At 43.0% G+C, this 17,319-nt stretch overlaps 1 protein-coding gene across 1 annotated transcript; it reads right to left on the reverse strand.

Annotated features, from left to right (window-relative positions):
* Positions 1-4,673: 4,673 nt before the first annotated feature.
* On the reverse strand, positions 4,674-16,052 carry LOC127529232 (uncharacterized). Its single transcript, XM_051932246.1, has 3 exons — positions 15,681-16,052; positions 13,679-13,820; positions 4,674-4,858 (listed from the first exon to the last, which is right to left on the reverse strand). Exons 1-3 carry the CDS (start codon positions 16,050-16,052, stop codon positions 4,674-4,676), a joined length of 699 nt encoding a protein of 232 aa, XP_051788206.1.
* Positions 16,053-17,319: the final 1,267 nt, after the last annotated feature.

Consider the following 17,319-nt stretch of genomic DNA (forward strand, 5'->3'; position numbering starts at 1 on the left):
GTTCCCTAGAGGTGGGACAACATGACGTAAGAGCTGATTGACCACCCACAGCCGCCCCACCCCCAGCCCTTTTCTGGGGGGTGTTGGTCCCTCAGTGCTTCATTGATTGTGACTTTTATTTTCCTTTGGATATTCTTGTCTTACTAAATTTTGCTCCTGGTTTGTGGTTTATGTGTTTGGTTAGTAATTTGGACATATTTGCCTTGAATTGTTTTTTTAGAAGATTTATTGTGCCTTATTTTGCCATTTTTACCAGTTAATGTTTCTTTTTAGCATTTAGATAAATTTCTTATTTATAAAGATTCTCGGTTCATCCATCCATCCTGTTCAGCTTATCCGAGGTTGGGTCGCGGAGGCAGCAGCTTGAGCAGAGATGCCCAGACTTCCCTCTCCCCGGCCACTTCTTCTAGCTCTTCTGGGGGAATCCCAAGGCGTTCCCAGGCCAGCTGGGAGACATAGTCCCTCCAGCGTGTCCTGGGTCTTCCCCGGGGCCTCCTCCCGGTTAGACGTGCCCGGAACAACTCACCAGGGAGGCGTCCAGGAGGCATCCTGATCAGATGCCCGAGCCACCTCATCTGACTCCTCTCGATGTGGAGGAGCAGCGGCTCTACTCTGAGCCCCTCCCGGATGACTGAGCTTCTCACCCTGTCTTTAAGGGAGAGCCCAGACACCCTGCAGAGAAAACTCATTTCAGCCGCTTGTATTCGCGATCTCGTTCTTTCGGTCACTACCCATAGCTCATGACCATAGGTGAGGGTAGGAACGTAGATCGACTGGTAAATTGAGAGCTTTGCCTTATGGCTCAGCTCCTTTTTCACCACGACAGACCGATGCAGAGCCCACATCACTGCGGACGCTGCACCAGTCCACCTGTCGATCTCACTCTCCATTCTTCCCTCACTCGTGAACAAGACCCCGAGATACTTGAACTCCTCCAGGCAGGATCTCGCTCCCAACCCTGAGAGGGCACTCCACCCTTTTCCGGCTGAGGACCATGGTCTCGGATTTGGAGGTGCTGATTCCCATCCCAGCCGCTTCACACTCAGCTGCGAACCGATCCAGAGAGAGCTGAAGATCATGGCCTGATGAAGCAAACAGGACAACATCATCTGCAAAAAGCAGTGACCCAATCCTGAGTCCACCAAGCCGGACCCCCTCAACACCCTGGCTGCGCCTAGAAATTCTGTCCATAAAAGTTATGAACAGAATCGGTGACAAAGAGCAGCACTGGCGGAGTCCAACTCTCACTGGAAACGGGTTCGACTTACTGCCGGCAATGCGAACCAAGCTCTGACACCGATCGTACAGGGACCGAACAGCCCTTATCAGGGGGTCCGGTACCCCATACTCTCGGAGAACCCCCCACAGGATTCCCCGAGGGACACGGTCGAACGCCTTTTCCAAGTCCACAAAACACATGTAGACTGGTTGGGAGAACTCCCATGCACCCTCCAGGACCCTGCTAAGGGTGTAGAGCTGGTCCACTGTTTCACGACCAGGACGAAAACCACACTGTTCCTCCTGAATCCGAGGTTCGACTATCTGAGGGAGCCTCCTCTCCAGAACCCCCGAATAGACTTTTCCAGGGAGGCTGAGGAGTGTGATCCCTCTGTAGTTGGAACACACCCTCCGGTCCCCTTTCTTAAAGAGGGCGACCACCACCCCAGTCTGCCAATCCAGAGGCACTTCTCGGTTCATCTTGTCTTATCAAGTCAGAGGTTTACAGCCATTCTCTTCCTTGAAGGGCATGTTTGTGCAGTTTTGTGTAACTGGAACATTTAAAGTATATTTTTGAACTTTAATAGCCAGTCCTCCATTTTTGGCCTGTTGAGGCCAAAGCCTGCTTCTTGAGTTTTGGGGCTCGGTTGTTATTTAAAGAACCTGTGGCTGCTGCTTCTTTGCAGTGTTGTTAATTCCTCAGTGGTGCTCTGCTGCTTCCATTTTTGTTTTCATTTGACTGTGAAATATTTTGGAATCTCTTTGTAGGTTTTTACAGCGGCACATACAGTGCCTGTGTATTTGGGACATTGCACTGTGTCTTTTGGTGGAGTCGTGAGGTGCCTGTGGTGATACAGCCAGGTCTTCCCCAACCGCTGGAGTTTAAATTCTTGTCTTATGTCTGTTCATTTTTCATTGTTTTTTATGTTAATGTTTCTTTTGTTAATTATTTACATTACTCTTTGTTTCTGATTTTGACTCTGTGCCTTTGTTATGTGCCTTGTGTTTTGTGGGTGGTTCCCCAAGGGGCGGGGCTATAAATGTTGGGGGTTTCCCACAGTTCCTGGCAGTTCAATTAAATGCACTAGGGTGGCGGTGAGTGTTTACTGTGTCTTTTGCATGTGTTTATTGTGAATTTACTGGACCTCTCTGCTCTGTATTTGGACTATTTGTTAGATTTGTGATTTAGACTGTGTAACACACGTGTGTTTTGGAGACAACTAAAGGGCTTGAATACATGTAATTCCATGCCAGACCAGGGGGTGGCGAAGTGCACTAATTTTCCCTCTCAATCTTTTGCAGACCAGTCTAGGGAAATCCCGCCCGGCTCTGGGGCAACCAATGACGTCCCTTCCGGTTCCGGTGCTGATGACATCACTTCCTTCGCTGGCCTTTAAAGCCACCATATTGCCTGAAGAGAATCAGTTCTGTTTTGGACTCAGTTGAATGCACATCCATCCATCCATCCATTTCCCAACCCGCTGAATCCGAACACAGGGTCACGGGGGTCTGCTGGAGCCAATCCCAGCCAACACAGGGCACAAGGCAGGAACCAATCCCGGGCAGGGTGCCAACCCACCGCAGGACACACACAAACACACACCAAGCACACACTAGGGCCAATTTAGAATCGCCAATCCACCTAACCAGCATGTCTTTGGACTGTGAGAGGAAACCGGAGCACCCAGAGGAAACCCACACAGACACGGGGAGAACATGCAAACTCCACGCAGGGAGGACCCAGGAAGCAAACCTGGGTCCCCAGGTCACCCAACTGCGAGGCAGCAGCGCTACCCACTGCGCCACCGTGCCGCCCTGAATGCACATGTCTTTGCAAATTAATTTGTTTTGCAGCCATAAACAATTATACGGGTGGCTGCCCCAAACCTTCACAATGTCTAATGGTCATTCTTGTGACAACTGGTTTTCCTTAGATTGCTCTTTCACATTCAAGAAATTCCTTTTGCCTTTTGTGCTCCATGGAGCTTCCTTTTGTTACTAAATCTTTTTTATTTATAACAATGCTATGCTGCTCTCTGTGTTACTAGCAAGGGTCTTTTGATGGTCTTTCCCCCTCTAGTGGACATGTTTGGAACTGTTTAGGACTTGTGCACTTAAGTACATTGCCATATGTCACTAGGTGTGTGTATATATTGAACCATCCACTTTTTTCTTAACTTGGATCATGGGGAGCTGTTACTTATCCAATCAGACCAGTCTACCAAGGGCCACACTCACACACACACACTTTGGGATGTGGGGAAAAAAAACAAAAAAAAAAACAGAACACCTGAACCCACAAGCCAGAAAATGTGATGTAGCAATGGTAGCCATGGAGCCATCATGCCAACCAGCTTCAAACATGAACACCCTAAATATAACGGGTACACTTTGGGTGCACTTTGTTTAGTCTCAGAATTAAAATTTAAAATATTATTGCTTCCCGACGCTCATTTGTAGACATTCTTAGTACACAACAAGGATTCTCCCTCAGTACTGACCAGGAGTCCCTGTAGCGCCAATGGTGGAACTGGCAGGATGGGCGAGCCCTTTCTTGGCCTTCAGAGCTTCGTGGATTTCAATCAGAGTCCTGAAGAGGGGCGTAGATATGATGGTGCTGGCCAGCTTCTCATCACGCGGGCTTTGCTGGCGCTGCTTCTCTCCTGAAAAGAGATGAAAAAGTGATCAGGGTCCCAGGTGCAGATGCAGAAAATGAGACCACTTTAGGCTGTCAGCAACAAGAGAACACCAGCAGTTTCACACATTCAATTTCTCTCAACCATCCAAGAACAGTTTGATGCACCCCCCCCAATGCCTTTTCCATCATGACGGAGCACCGGGCCATAAGGCAAAGGTAACAACTTAAGTGGCGCAGAGAACAAAACATCGAAATTTGGGCTCCATGGCCAGGAAACTCCCCATTGAGAACTTGTGGTCAATCCTCAAGAGGCGGGTGGACAAACCAAAACCCACCAATTCTGATAAACTCCAAGCATTGATTATGCAAGAATGGGCAGCTGCCATCAGTCAGGATTGGGCCCAGAAGTTGATTGACAGCCTGCCAGAGCGAATTGCAGGGGTCTTGAAAAAGAACGAAGGGCCAACACTGCAAATATGGACTCTGCGCATAAACTTCATGTAATTGTCAATAAAAGACTTTGACTGTTATGAAATGCTTGCAATTCTACTTCAGTAGACCATAGAAACATCTGACAAAAAGATCTAAAAACACTGAAGCAGAAAACGATGACAAAACCAACACTTGCGTCGTTCTCCAAACTTTTGGTGACGACTGTAGTCCCATTACTCGCTACCTGATATGAATACCCAATTCCCCCCTCATGCCAGATGACAAACCCACCTGAAGCCTGAGGCCTTCTGTGCAGTGGACTTTGACTTGGCTCTGGAGACGTGCCCGACAGCTCCTGAAATCACAAGCAGAATGTTGTAACTTCCTATTGGCAGAGCTGGCTGGCCAGACTGGTGGTGCCTACCCAGGAGTGGGCTGATCTACTGGAGTTCCTCTGACCCATCCGGGGAATCTCTGGAGTGATGGCACTGACTTCAGAGCTCATCCTGGTGTAAAGTCCTGCCACATTTATGAGGAGTGTATCCAGCAAGTGGGCAAGCGAGTCTCCTGCTGGAAACAAAGGGGTGTTAAGTTAGGGGGCCACAAATTCATCCATAGCATACATGGGGAGGACATCACCTTGCCAGGGAGGACAACCATAAAATTAATTGTCACCTCAAAATGGTGTGAAAACAGGGCACAACGTGTATAAAGCCCATGGGAATGGCATCAGAGAGAATGGCTCCCTATAAGTTTACAAGTCCATCTGTCCATCAGTTTTCTTAGCCATTTTTCCTGTTTAGGGTTCCTGCAGGGTGCTCCTTTCTCACCAAAGTAGAAACCTGACCTAAATATGGTTTATGGGTATGGGAGAAGAGCTGGAGAGCCCAGAGGAAATCGACACAGACACATGGAGAATATATAAGCTCCTCTCAGGCAGAGCCCGGAACAAGGATTTGAACCCAGAACCTGGAGCTGAGTGGGATCATATCCCAAAATCAGCTGTGCATGTGCATGTGCATGTATGTGTGCGAGCACAGGCGTCAGCGTTAAGCAAGATGTTTTTTACATATTTGTGTGTATTTCATATAAGGGTCTCAGGAGTGCACATCACTCCCTGATCACCCCACGTCTGGTGCTGTGCCCTCTTTGTTGGATGTTATAAACAACCCTCTCGGATTTGGGGGTTCAAATCAGTATGGTGTAGTCAGCATGGCAAAGTGCCTTAAAAACATACAGGAATACAATCAACCTAATACAGTGGTTCTCAATCTGTGGGGGTCGCGAAGTAACAAAAAGGGGGGCGCGAAGATGTGAAAAAAGAAAACAAGAATCGAAAATATGAAAAATACATCTATTGTAACCAAAACAAGTTAACTTAAACTACATTCTGATACTAGAAAAATAAATATAGAGTTAGATAAATGTCGATAAAAATTAAGTAGGTATAATAAAATATGCATCTATGATATATCATTATTAAAAAAGAACAAATTGGTATTAGTCGACTCCTTTCAAAAAAACGTTAGGGGGGTGCCAATAAAAGTGCTATGAAAACTCGGGACACAAATACATAAAGGATGAGAAATGCTGACCTAATAAAATACAGATATAAACCGTTTAGTTATTTGGCTGATGCCTTTAGCTAAGGCGATTTACAACATTTATGATACAATTGGTTACATTTCTTTTTGGATTTCCAGTTGGAGCACAGGCAGGTCAAGTGACTTGCTCAGGGTCACACAGTGTCAGCAGAGGGATTTGAACCCACAACCTCAGGATTTGAAGTCCAAAGCCATAACCACTACACCACTTTATAAAATGCACACACAATAAAGTGCAATAAGAACAAAACACTACACAAATGTAAACGCTTCAATACAGTATGACTAATGCAACACAGGAATCAAGACTGTGTTTGTGGGAAAGGTTCTGACTTACAAACTGTATGTTATACTGTATATCCACAGGACTCTCAGGAGTCACACGTGCACGTCACAGGTGGTCTTGTGCCCCCGGGTTTGTAGGAATGGGGTGATGCATTGTGGCTACTCACTCTTATTTGTAGGTGAGTGGGACTCACTGCTAAACTGTGTTTTATTTAGCATCTCATTATGGTGATTGCTACTCCAAGGCATCTTACAAAGGGTGCAAGAATACAATATTATTAAAACTTGTTAATTAAAATGCATAACATGTCATAAGATAGATAGATAGATAGATAGATAGATAGATAGATAGATAGATAGATAGATAGATAGATAGATAGATAGATAGATAGATAGATAGATAGATAGATAGATAGATATGGTGTCCTGCAAATCAGGGGAGCTGCCCTCTAGTGTCTTGGGGAGCAGTGCCCTAAAGAAGCTGCTTTCCCCAATCCTTCCATATCCCGGGCATCCCGGTGGGGTTGAGCTGCCGGCCATCTCTTACAATAGATAGATATGATAACTAATTCTGTGACTTCCACCAGTGATGGTTTAAGGGTGTCATAAAAATAAATGAATTCTTATGTGATCAGATATTTTGTGCTTTACATTTTTAATTATTTTAGACCACTTGGCAGAGATCTATTTTTACTTTGACATCAAAGAGTCTATTGATCTGTGTGAAAAACCTAAATGACAGATCACCAAATACCTGGTTGGAGAAGCCTGTCGTGCATATTATGAAACTCCAAGCATTGAGTATGCAAGAATGTTCTTCCATCAGTCAGGATTGGGCCCCGAAGTTGATTGACAGCCTGTCATGGAGAATTGCAGAGGTCTTGAAAAAGAAAAAAGAAGATAGATAGATAGATAGATAGATAGATAGATAGATAGATAGATAGATAGATAGATAGATAGATAGATAGATAGATAGATAGATAGATAGATAGATAGATAGATATGAAAGGCACTATATAATAGATAGATAGATAGATAGATAGATAGATAGATAGATAGATAGATAGATAGATAGATAGATAGATAGATAGATAGATAGATAGATATGAAAGGCACTATATAATAGATAGATAGATAGATAGATAGATAGATAGATAGATAGATAGATAGATAGATAGATAGATAGATAGACAGATAGATAGATAGATAGATATGAAAGGCACTATATAATAGATAGATAGATAGATAGATAGATAGATAGATAGATAGATAGATAGATAGATAGATAGATAGATAGATATGAAAGGCACTATATAATAGATAGATAGATAGATAGATAGATAGATAGATAGATAGATAGATAGATAGATAGATAGATAGATAGATAGATAGATAGATAGATAGATAGATATGGTGTCCTGCAAATCAGGGGAGCTGCCCTCTAGTGTCTTGGGGAGCAGTGCCCTAAAGAAGCTGCTTTCCCCAATCCTTCCATATCCCGGGCATCCCGGTGGGGTTGAGCTGCCGGCCATCTCTTACAATAGATAGATATGATAACTAATTCTGTGACTTCCACCAGTGATGGTTTAAGGGTGTCATAAAAATAAATGAATTCTTATGTGATCAGATATTTTGTGCTTTACATTTTTAATTATTTTAGACCACTTGGCAGAGATCTATTTTAACTTTGACATCAAAGAGTCTATTGATCTGTGTGAAAAACCTAAATGACAGATCACCAAATACCTGGTTGGAGAAGCCTGTCGTGCATATTATGAAACTCCAAGCATTGAGTATGCAAGAATGTTCTTCCATCAGTCAGGATTGGGCCCCGAAGTTGATTGACAGCCTGTCATGGAGAATTGCAGAGGTCTTGAAAAAGAAAAAAGAAGATAGATAGATAGATAGATAGATAGATAGATAGATAGATAGATAGATAGATAGATAGATAGATAGATAGATAGATAGATAGATAGATAGATAGATAGATATGAAAGGCACTATATAATAGATAGATAGATAGATAGATAGATAGATAGATAGATAGATAGATAGATAGATAGATAGATAGATAGATAGATAGATAGATAGATATGAAAGGCACTATATAATAGATAGATAGATAGATAGATAGATAGATAGATAGATAGATAGATAGATAGATAGATAGATAGATAGATAGATAGATAGATAGATAGATAGATAGATAGATAGATAGATAGATAGATGTATAAGGCGCTACACAAGACAGGATAAGAGCTGCAGCGTTGTTCATAAAGGCCATCAGTTCTGTCAACACCATGACTTTCTCAAGCCCCTTCGTCCAGTTCCAGGTCACAGTGTGTTTTATTCAAATCAGAAGCTCAGCACAGTCTGTCATGTAAAGCAATGAGGTCACATGCAGCCTCCAGCCCACATTTGTAGAAAGGGCTCTCATCTGTACTTTATACAGCATTTTCTTGCAGTGAGCAGCATCCCATCCCATGGCGCTTTAATATATAGAAATAGAGCACATTGTCATCTGTGATTTAAATGTGCAGCCCAGTTGGTTTAACACGGTGAGGCAGAGGTGGGCTCTGAACAAGCAGCCTAGTCCTGTGCAGTCCCGTCAGTGCCTGAGCCACTAAGCCTACCTCGTCACTTCACAACCAGCGACCTCATGATTGTAGGATTGGGATGTCACATTTAGTTACTCCCTCTTATTTATGACTAAGGGGCTATCGTGGCATTTTATATAGTGCCTTTTAAGGATGATATCTAGGCACTTCAGAACAGAGGCAAGAATACAATAAATATTCCAACATGATAATAAAATGCATTAGATGTCCATATTAAGGTAACAACATAACATACGGTAATTTTCTCATCCTTATCTAATCAAATTCCAGGTCATGGAGGGAGGTTGCACCCAAATCAGAGGTTGAGCACATGAGTCACATGAAAAACCTTGTCTGAATTTGTGGAAAGGACAGTCATCTTCAAATAATACTACATATAGCATCACTGCAGCTAGTGGCACTTTACCACATAATGTAGTAATGTTCTAAGCCTACATAACTGTCACCCCTAGACAGTGGGGTCTGTGTTTCTAACAAGGCACTACGTCCAAGACAGTCACAATCAGCCTGGCCCCATTAGTTGCTGTCCATGGCTAATGCAGCACACAGTGTGTCTCACTTTGACCCTGCGATGTTCCTTGTAACTGAAATGCATGTAAAGCAGCACCTTCAGCCAGCATGGCGTGTTTGCATGAAGGACCGGGTAGCAGAGTGATGGCTCCTGAATTTGCAGCAGCAGCACTTTCAGGACTGGACTGGTGACTCCATGGAGGCTCATCTTCACATTGGCACACAGCCGAGGGGCACAGACTGCTTGCATTGTAGGGGTCAGAGTCAGCAGGCTGGGAGTGGCACAAATGGTCTGGGCTGCTACTGATTGTCCTTGTCTATTGTCTTTTTATGATTCATTTTTTCCAGTTTATTTCTTTACTTTTTTAGTTTGTTTTAGATTTTTTTTTACCAGCTCCTAGCCATTGGACTCTGGTTCAAGTTCTGGCTAGGGTGCTTTTTGCAATGAGTTATATCGAGTAATGAGCGCAACAGCAAAGATTTATTTTGCATACAGTTTAGTGAAATTACCCGTAAAATTTATTTTGCGATTAAAAAACCATAAGTCACTAAAACTTTGTTTTTAAAGTTGTGTGGGGGCAGAACACAAGGAATATTGCTCCCTGAAGGATTTTCCACATTTGAAACTGCTGCCCTCTTCCTTGATTGTCTTTCAGTGCTGTTGCCACATCTCTGATCTTATTTCCAGCATTATATAAAATAAATTGCACGGAAACATTGTGGATCTGAATAAATCCCTTATTCTGTTTAGGGGAGCAGTGTATACATATTAAAACAACTGCAGTACACCTGTAAATAGCTTCAGATGACAGGCACTATATAAAATAAATGACACTTATTTAAACCCTATTGTATCATCTCAAGCAGGACGCTTACCTTATGAGAGCTTCCACTGTAATGAACCTGTAATTCAACACTAATGATGTTCACAAAGGAAAGGCACTATATATATACAGTACAGTGCATCCAGAAAGTATTCACAGCGCATCACTTTTTCCACATTTTGTTATGTTACACCCTTATTCCAAAATGGATTAAATTCATTTTTTTCCTCAGAATTCTACACACAACTCCCCATAATGACAACATGAAAAAAGTTTACTTGAGGTTTTTGCAAATTTATTAAAAATAAAAAAAAACTGAGAAATCCCATGTACATAAGTATTCACAGCCTTTGCTCAATACTTTGTCGATGCACCTTTGGCAGCAATTCCAGCCTCAAGTCTTTTTGAATATGATGCCACAAGCTTGGCACACCTATCCTTGGCCAGTTTCGCCCATTCCTCTTTGCAGCACCTCTCAAGCTCCATCAGGTTGGATGGGAAGCGTCGGTGCACAGCCATTTTAAGATCTCTCCAGAGATGTTCAATCAGATTCAAGTCTGGGCTCTGGCAGGGCCACTCAAGGACATTCACAGAGTTGTCCTGAAGCAACTCCTTTGATATCTTGGCTGTGTGCTTAGGGTCGTTGTCCTGCTGAAAGATGAACCGTCGCCCCAGTCTGAGGTCAAGAGTGCTCTGGAGCAGGTTTTCATCCAGGATGTCTCTGTACATTGCTGCAGTCATCTATCCCTTTATCCTGACTAGTCTCCTAGTCCCTGCCTCTGAAAAACATCCCCACAGCATGATGCTACCACCACCATGCTTCACTGTAGGGATGGTATTGGCCTGGTGATGAGCGGTGCCCGGTTTCCTCCAAACGTGACGCCTGGCATTCACACCAAAGAGTTCAATCTTTGTCTCATCAGACCAGAGAATTTTCTTTCTCATGGTCTGAGAGTCCTTCAGGTGCCTTTTGGCAAACTGCAGGCGGGCTGCCATGTGCCTTTACTAAGGAGTGGCTTCCGTCTGGCCACTCTACCATACAGGCCTGATTGGTGGATTGCTGCAGAGATGGTTGTCCTTCTGGAAGGTTCTCCTCTCTCCACAGAGGACCTCTGGAGCTCTGACAGTGACCATCGGGTTCTTGGTCACCTCCCTGACTAAGGCCCTTTTCCCCTGATCGCTCAGTTTAGATGGTCGGCCAGCTCTAGGAAGAGTCCTGGTGGTTTTGAACTTCTTCCACTTACAGATGATGGAGGCCACTGTACTCATTGGGACCTTCAAAGCAGCAGAAATTTTTCTGTAACTTTCCCCAGATTTGTGCCTCGAGACAATCCTGTCTCGGAGGTCTACAGACAATTCCTTTGACTTCATGCTTGGTTTGTGCTCTGACATGAACTATCAACTGTGGGAGCTTATATAGACAGGTGTGTGCCTTTCCAAATCATGTCCAATCAACTGAATTTACCACAGGTGGACTCCAATGAAGCTGCAGAAACATCTCAAGGATGATCAGGGGAAACAGGATGCACCTGAGCTCAATTTCGAGCTTCATGGCAAAGGTTGTGAATACTTATGTGCATGTGCTTTCTCAATTTTTTTATTTTTAATAAATTTGCATAAACCTCAAGTAAACTTTTTTCATGTTGTCATTATGGGGTGTTGTGTGTAGAATTCTGAGGAAAAAAATGAATTTAATCCATTTTGGAATAAGGCTGTAACATAACAAAATGTGGAAAAAGTGATGCGCTGTGAATACTTTCCGGATGCACTGTATATACTGTATATATAATCACTCCAGCTCGTCTACATCATTGAACTTACTGTACCATAGGAGAATGCAGTGGAGGAGGTCTACGAACGCAAGAAGCTGAGATACGCCGATCTCGTAACTGATGTGCAACAACGCGGCTGGAAAGCTAAGGTCGGACTTGTCAAGGTAGGCTGCAGCGGGTTTATCAACATCATGGCTACCCTGGGAGTTGGGAGTGCGCAGATAGGCTCACCGGCAAGCATTGAAGGACCTCTCCAGAGCTGCTGAAAAGGGTAGTCAGTGGCTCTGGCTCAAGAGGAAGAACTCCAGCTGGGCCTCAACTGGCTAGATGGCATCTTGGGGGTGAGCCCGGGATGCCAGGATTCACTGCTGAACCCTCTGGAGATGTTGTGGGGCTTATCAGCGAAACATTGAGGAAGGGGGGCGCCCACCTGATAACCGAGAAAGGTGCCATCACTTGTTTGACAATTCCACAGAATCTAAGCTGAAGGTCTCATGTATGCAATTAGGGATATAAACACCAAGTCCTACGAAACTGCACTTTTTCAAATCCCAGCACTAAAGCACTGTATCATGTCAAGCAGGACGCTTACCTTATGAGAGCTTCCACTGTAGTGAACCTGTAAATCACCATTAATGGTGTTCACAAAGGAAAGGCACTATATAAAATAAAACATGTCACTCACTATGTATAACCCTTAAATTATATGGGTACAAAATGAAGACTTTTAAAATTTATTATACTGTACCTGTAAGTGACTTTAAAAGGTGTTTACTGAGGAAGGGCGCTATACAAAATATGTGTGACCCCAAGTGAGTTGTTTAAACTATAAGAGTGCTTTTGGAAGAGGAGTTGGTGAGGCCAGCATGAGTCATTTACCCTGTGGATCCCAATCCCCCAGTGCAGGCTGGCAAAAGGGTGCCATATTTTCTGATGAGACATAAAATTGAGGTCCTGACTCTCTGTGGTCAAAGCTCCCAAGGCATCTGTTGAAAAGAGCAGGGTGTTTCCTGATGTCATGGCTAAATGGCCCAACACAGCCTAGTCATACTAGCTGCCTAATCATCCATTGTCCATAATTGGCTAACTCTTTCTCTCAGCCCTTCACCACCTAATAGTTAATGCGTGGAGGTGAGCAAACTGGAACAAGAATGGCTGCTGTCGTATCATCCAGGTAGATGCTCCACATTGGTGGTGGTTGAGGTGTTTCCACACTGTTTACGTAAAGCGCTATATAATGTGATTGATTATTTTCATTATCTAATGGTGGGCACGGGCATTACAGATGGTATGGGTTACGAGGAAATTAACAAGGTCGCCATCTGCTGGTGAACACAGAGATTCCACATTAGTAATAAAGAACTTCCATTTTTTTGCAGTGCTGCTGCCTTGCAGTAAGGAGACCAGGGTTCATGTCTTCTCAGTCTGCACTTTGTGTGTTTTCCACATGTCTGCGTGGGTTTCCTATGGATAGTCTGGTGAACTGGTGACACCAGATTGGCCCAAGTGTGTCTTGAGGGTGTCTGGTGTGTGTGTTTGTTCATGTCTTGTGCCCTATGCTGGGTGGGTTAGGCTACAGTACCCCCACCGAGTTCCTGGTCTGGATTACATGGGTTAGAAAATGACATGACTTTCTCAACTGGGAGCTAATGTTGCAATTTCATTGTGACTGAAGATCTGTGGGAAGATTTTTAAATCAGTAAAGAAAGATGAAAAGATGCTCCGTTCCGAACGTGACATCCAGATAGGTCAATCTGAACTTCATCTCTTCTCTTACCAGGTTTGAGCTGCTGCAGGTCATCAAGTCCTTTAGACTGTCCACTCAATGATCCAGAGTCCTCCTGGGAAGCGTTCCTGGCCAGTAAAACCCAGTGTCTCAGCTCAGTCTGTTTGGTGGGATCAAAACTCTGGAGCAGGTCCTAGTGGAAGGAAGAGGAGTGAGAGGAGGTAGCTTGGGGTGAGTTTTAAAGATCATATGATATGTCGGACTCTAAAAAAGAATGTGTTAATCCCTAAAACAGCACCAATTAACCTAAGAAAAAAAAAACTGCAAAACAAAAAGAAAGAACGAATATTGGCATGGCCATCAGAGCTTTGGGATCATTTAGATGATACCATTCAACCTATCAAAAGTCACATTCTATCCAGCTAATTTCTGCAAAATATTGAAATTTGAAGGCCCTAAAGTCTGAATATTCCTGGGAATGAGAGATTTCAGCTTTTTTATTTTTTAATAAATTTGATCACCTTTTCATTTCGTCATTATGGCTAATTGACTGTGGATTGATGGGCAAAAATGACAAATGTATCCATTTAAAATTAAATCTACCGGGTCTGAATACTTTTGAAATCCACTATACCTCAAAGGCAGACAATGGAAGGACGTGGAATCTGGAGTACATTTCTAGAGTATAAGTAGGATGGCTGATATGTGTGACCACCCCTGCTGCCACCCAGAGTTCTGGGTTTGTTCTTTAAACTCTTTCTTTAACTTAATAAAACACATAATGTGTATTTAACTTAATCAAAGTCAGATTACTCAATTTCTTTGGCCAGGGGTTTTATCAGTTTCCCTCTCCTTTAAGCAATTATAAGTGTAGATCTTAGGCCTGTGAGCTGTCACAGGAGTAGGCCTATTTGAAAGATTCAGTTTCACATGACAGGGAAACAATAAACAAATAAATTTGCCCTCCCCAAAAAAAAAATATGTTGACAATGGCACATACATTCTTTATATTTCTGCACATATTAACTCCAGAAAAGCATGTTTCATTAGTTCAGCAGGCAACAGGATTTTGTTTTCCTCTTCAGGACCATCATTACTCCCATTATCACATTATTCCCAAAGATTCTACCATTTTAGACTTGACTTGCCCAACTTGGCCACCCTTTGAGTGCTTAGCCCGAGGGAATTCATGCCCCCCCCTTGTCTGACAGCACCTGCTGCCACCTACAGGAAATCTTAGTAGACTTAGAGATGGTGAAGAACAGAGAGCTAAGTGGGCAAAACCACTGTTTATTTTACATGTGCCACAGAAAAACAAAACAAAAAAATTTCTGCCCCTACAGAATCATTAAATGGCACCAAGAAGACAATAATAAAGGCATATAATGTATTCATTGCTTTAGTTACACTTATTATAAAGTAAGACAAATGAGGGTTAGGTACAGGGATACACACTCTCTCTTTGTCTTCCTGTCACTTTAATAGATATTCTTTGGGTTCACAAGTTGGCCTTTTGGGGGTATGGGAGCAGGAAATGTTTATGGCCTGATGCCCTTCCTGGTGTCCACCTTTTTTAGGATATGCAAAAGTGAGGTGACCATATTGTAGCTCCAGGTCACAGTGGTAGCACAGGAATACACACACACAGATATAATACATTAAATAAAACACATAATTCCTGGAGTATGGGCATCTACATACCAAATCCTTTGGTCGACACCACCCCAAGACATGACAGCTAAGAACTTAGCTGTGACTATATGGCCATTTTTGTGCTGAGGCTGGACACACCAGTCTTAAACTGGTTTGGCTTTCAGCCTCCTCATCTTGATGTCTAGTTAATCATAACTTGGGGTACAGTAATGGTCCCTATGTCACAGACACCTGGCAGTCCATTAGCATAGAAAATCAGAAACTGCTTGTTTAAACATTGTGAGATCATTTATGATCCTAACACCCTGAGACATGGCATGAAGATGTTAAGGTTTTTTCTGGGGCTTCCTCTTGTTTATGTACCATTGAATACTTAGCTAAAGGGGATTCCTATACCCACCTTGAGCCCCTCCAGATGCTGGGTGATGCTGTCATAGAAAGCCTGGGTGTCAGTGTGATGCTTGGCCAGCTGTGTAGCCAGATGAAGGTTTTGATCTTCCAGCTTATCATACAGGGTGCGTACATTGAAATCTTCGAGGTCCAGAAGTCCACCCCTCTGCCCTGGAGAAGGGACATAACTGGGATTATTACTTCCTGTCTCTCCTCTTTTTGCTTCTTCTAGAAGGAACTGCTTCCAGTGTTTTTCCACACCTGCCGAAATGACAGCTTCACCTTCATTTTCTGTTGTTGTTCCATGGAAGTCCAAACTGCAAACAAGAACGAAGAACATCAAAAATCTAATTCTCTTGACTTTTACAAAACTGACAGACATTGCTACAGGAATACCATATGGTTATTATTAAAGATGTTGTGATCCATGGTAAGCAGATGAATTGGTCTCAAGACTGGTACACTTAAAACTGACTGCTCATGGAGGCTGCTTTATTACACCTACAGTTGACATTTTCACAAGAGCAGTCCACTAACATTTCTTCCAGTTACCGAATATACTCGCATTTAAGTTTTCCCTTGGACAAGTCGGGACTTGATTTTACCGTATAATTTCTGGTGTTTTACAATGTCGGTCATATAAGTCAAATGCGGAAAACTCACGCTATTGATCCATGAGCCTTGCAGCCTATTTTTGGAAGTAAGGCCTCATTTGTAATTAACTTAGACCACTTTGTGGAGATCTGCTAAAGAGCCTTTTCCTGTTTATCAGTATCAAAAAATTAATTTATAATTAATTTATTATATTAATAAAATGTGAAAACATCCAAGGGGGTGAAGACTCTTTATAGGCACTGTAAGCTGAGCAAGTATGCTCAAAGGACTTAATGGCCTCCTCTCCTTTGTCAAAGCTATTATGTTCTTAAAGTCTCCAGTCAGCTGACCTGCATGTCTTCAGCAGAAGACCCCACAGATATGTGATGGGAACAGGAATTATATATAAGATCCGCTATTCCCCAGCAAACACTTCCTGATTTGTCCTCTAAAGGTTGCCAGTTATCTTCTAGTACAATCTGTCAGCTTTCTATTGTTCTGAAGAGATTGACCCAAACAGTTTTGTCCCCCCCAACCCGTGTTGAGACCTGCCCCAGAAATGTTGCATCAGCCATCTTCAGAGAAAGTGGTGGGCTTATTTTGGCACCTATCAAGCAGAATTTCAGCTTATTGTTGATCATTAACCATTCCTGTAGACTTTTCTAACAACTTCTCATCTGCAACACTCTTCATATTGCATTCTTCACATGCAAAAATGTTCCTGAATCAGAATTGTTGTGCCTCCTTAAAAAGTGGATATTACGTAAATAACTTCCCGAATATACAGTATAAAGGAATATCTGGATTTATAAGCGCCTTGGATTTGCATTTTTAATAAATAATGAATACAACGGACATCCTCGCTTTCTGATCGGACACCTTGTGGCAATTATCTAACACGTCCGCAACAGGAATTGAACCTAACAACCAGAACGATCAAACTAACCAGAGCACCCCAGCACTGGATATCTCTTTAGTCTACACTTGAGAGAGTCACCGCAGGTGCCGACAGCACGGCTAACCATATGGCAAATGAGAGCTCATCTATTTCACTG

This window comes from Erpetoichthys calabaricus, chromosome 9 (genome assembly GCF_900747795.2).
Source record: "Erpetoichthys calabaricus chromosome 9, fErpCal1.3, whole genome shotgun sequence".
NCBI classification, from domain to species: domain Eukaryota; kingdom Metazoa; phylum Chordata; class Cladistia; order Polypteriformes; family Polypteridae; genus Erpetoichthys; species Erpetoichthys calabaricus.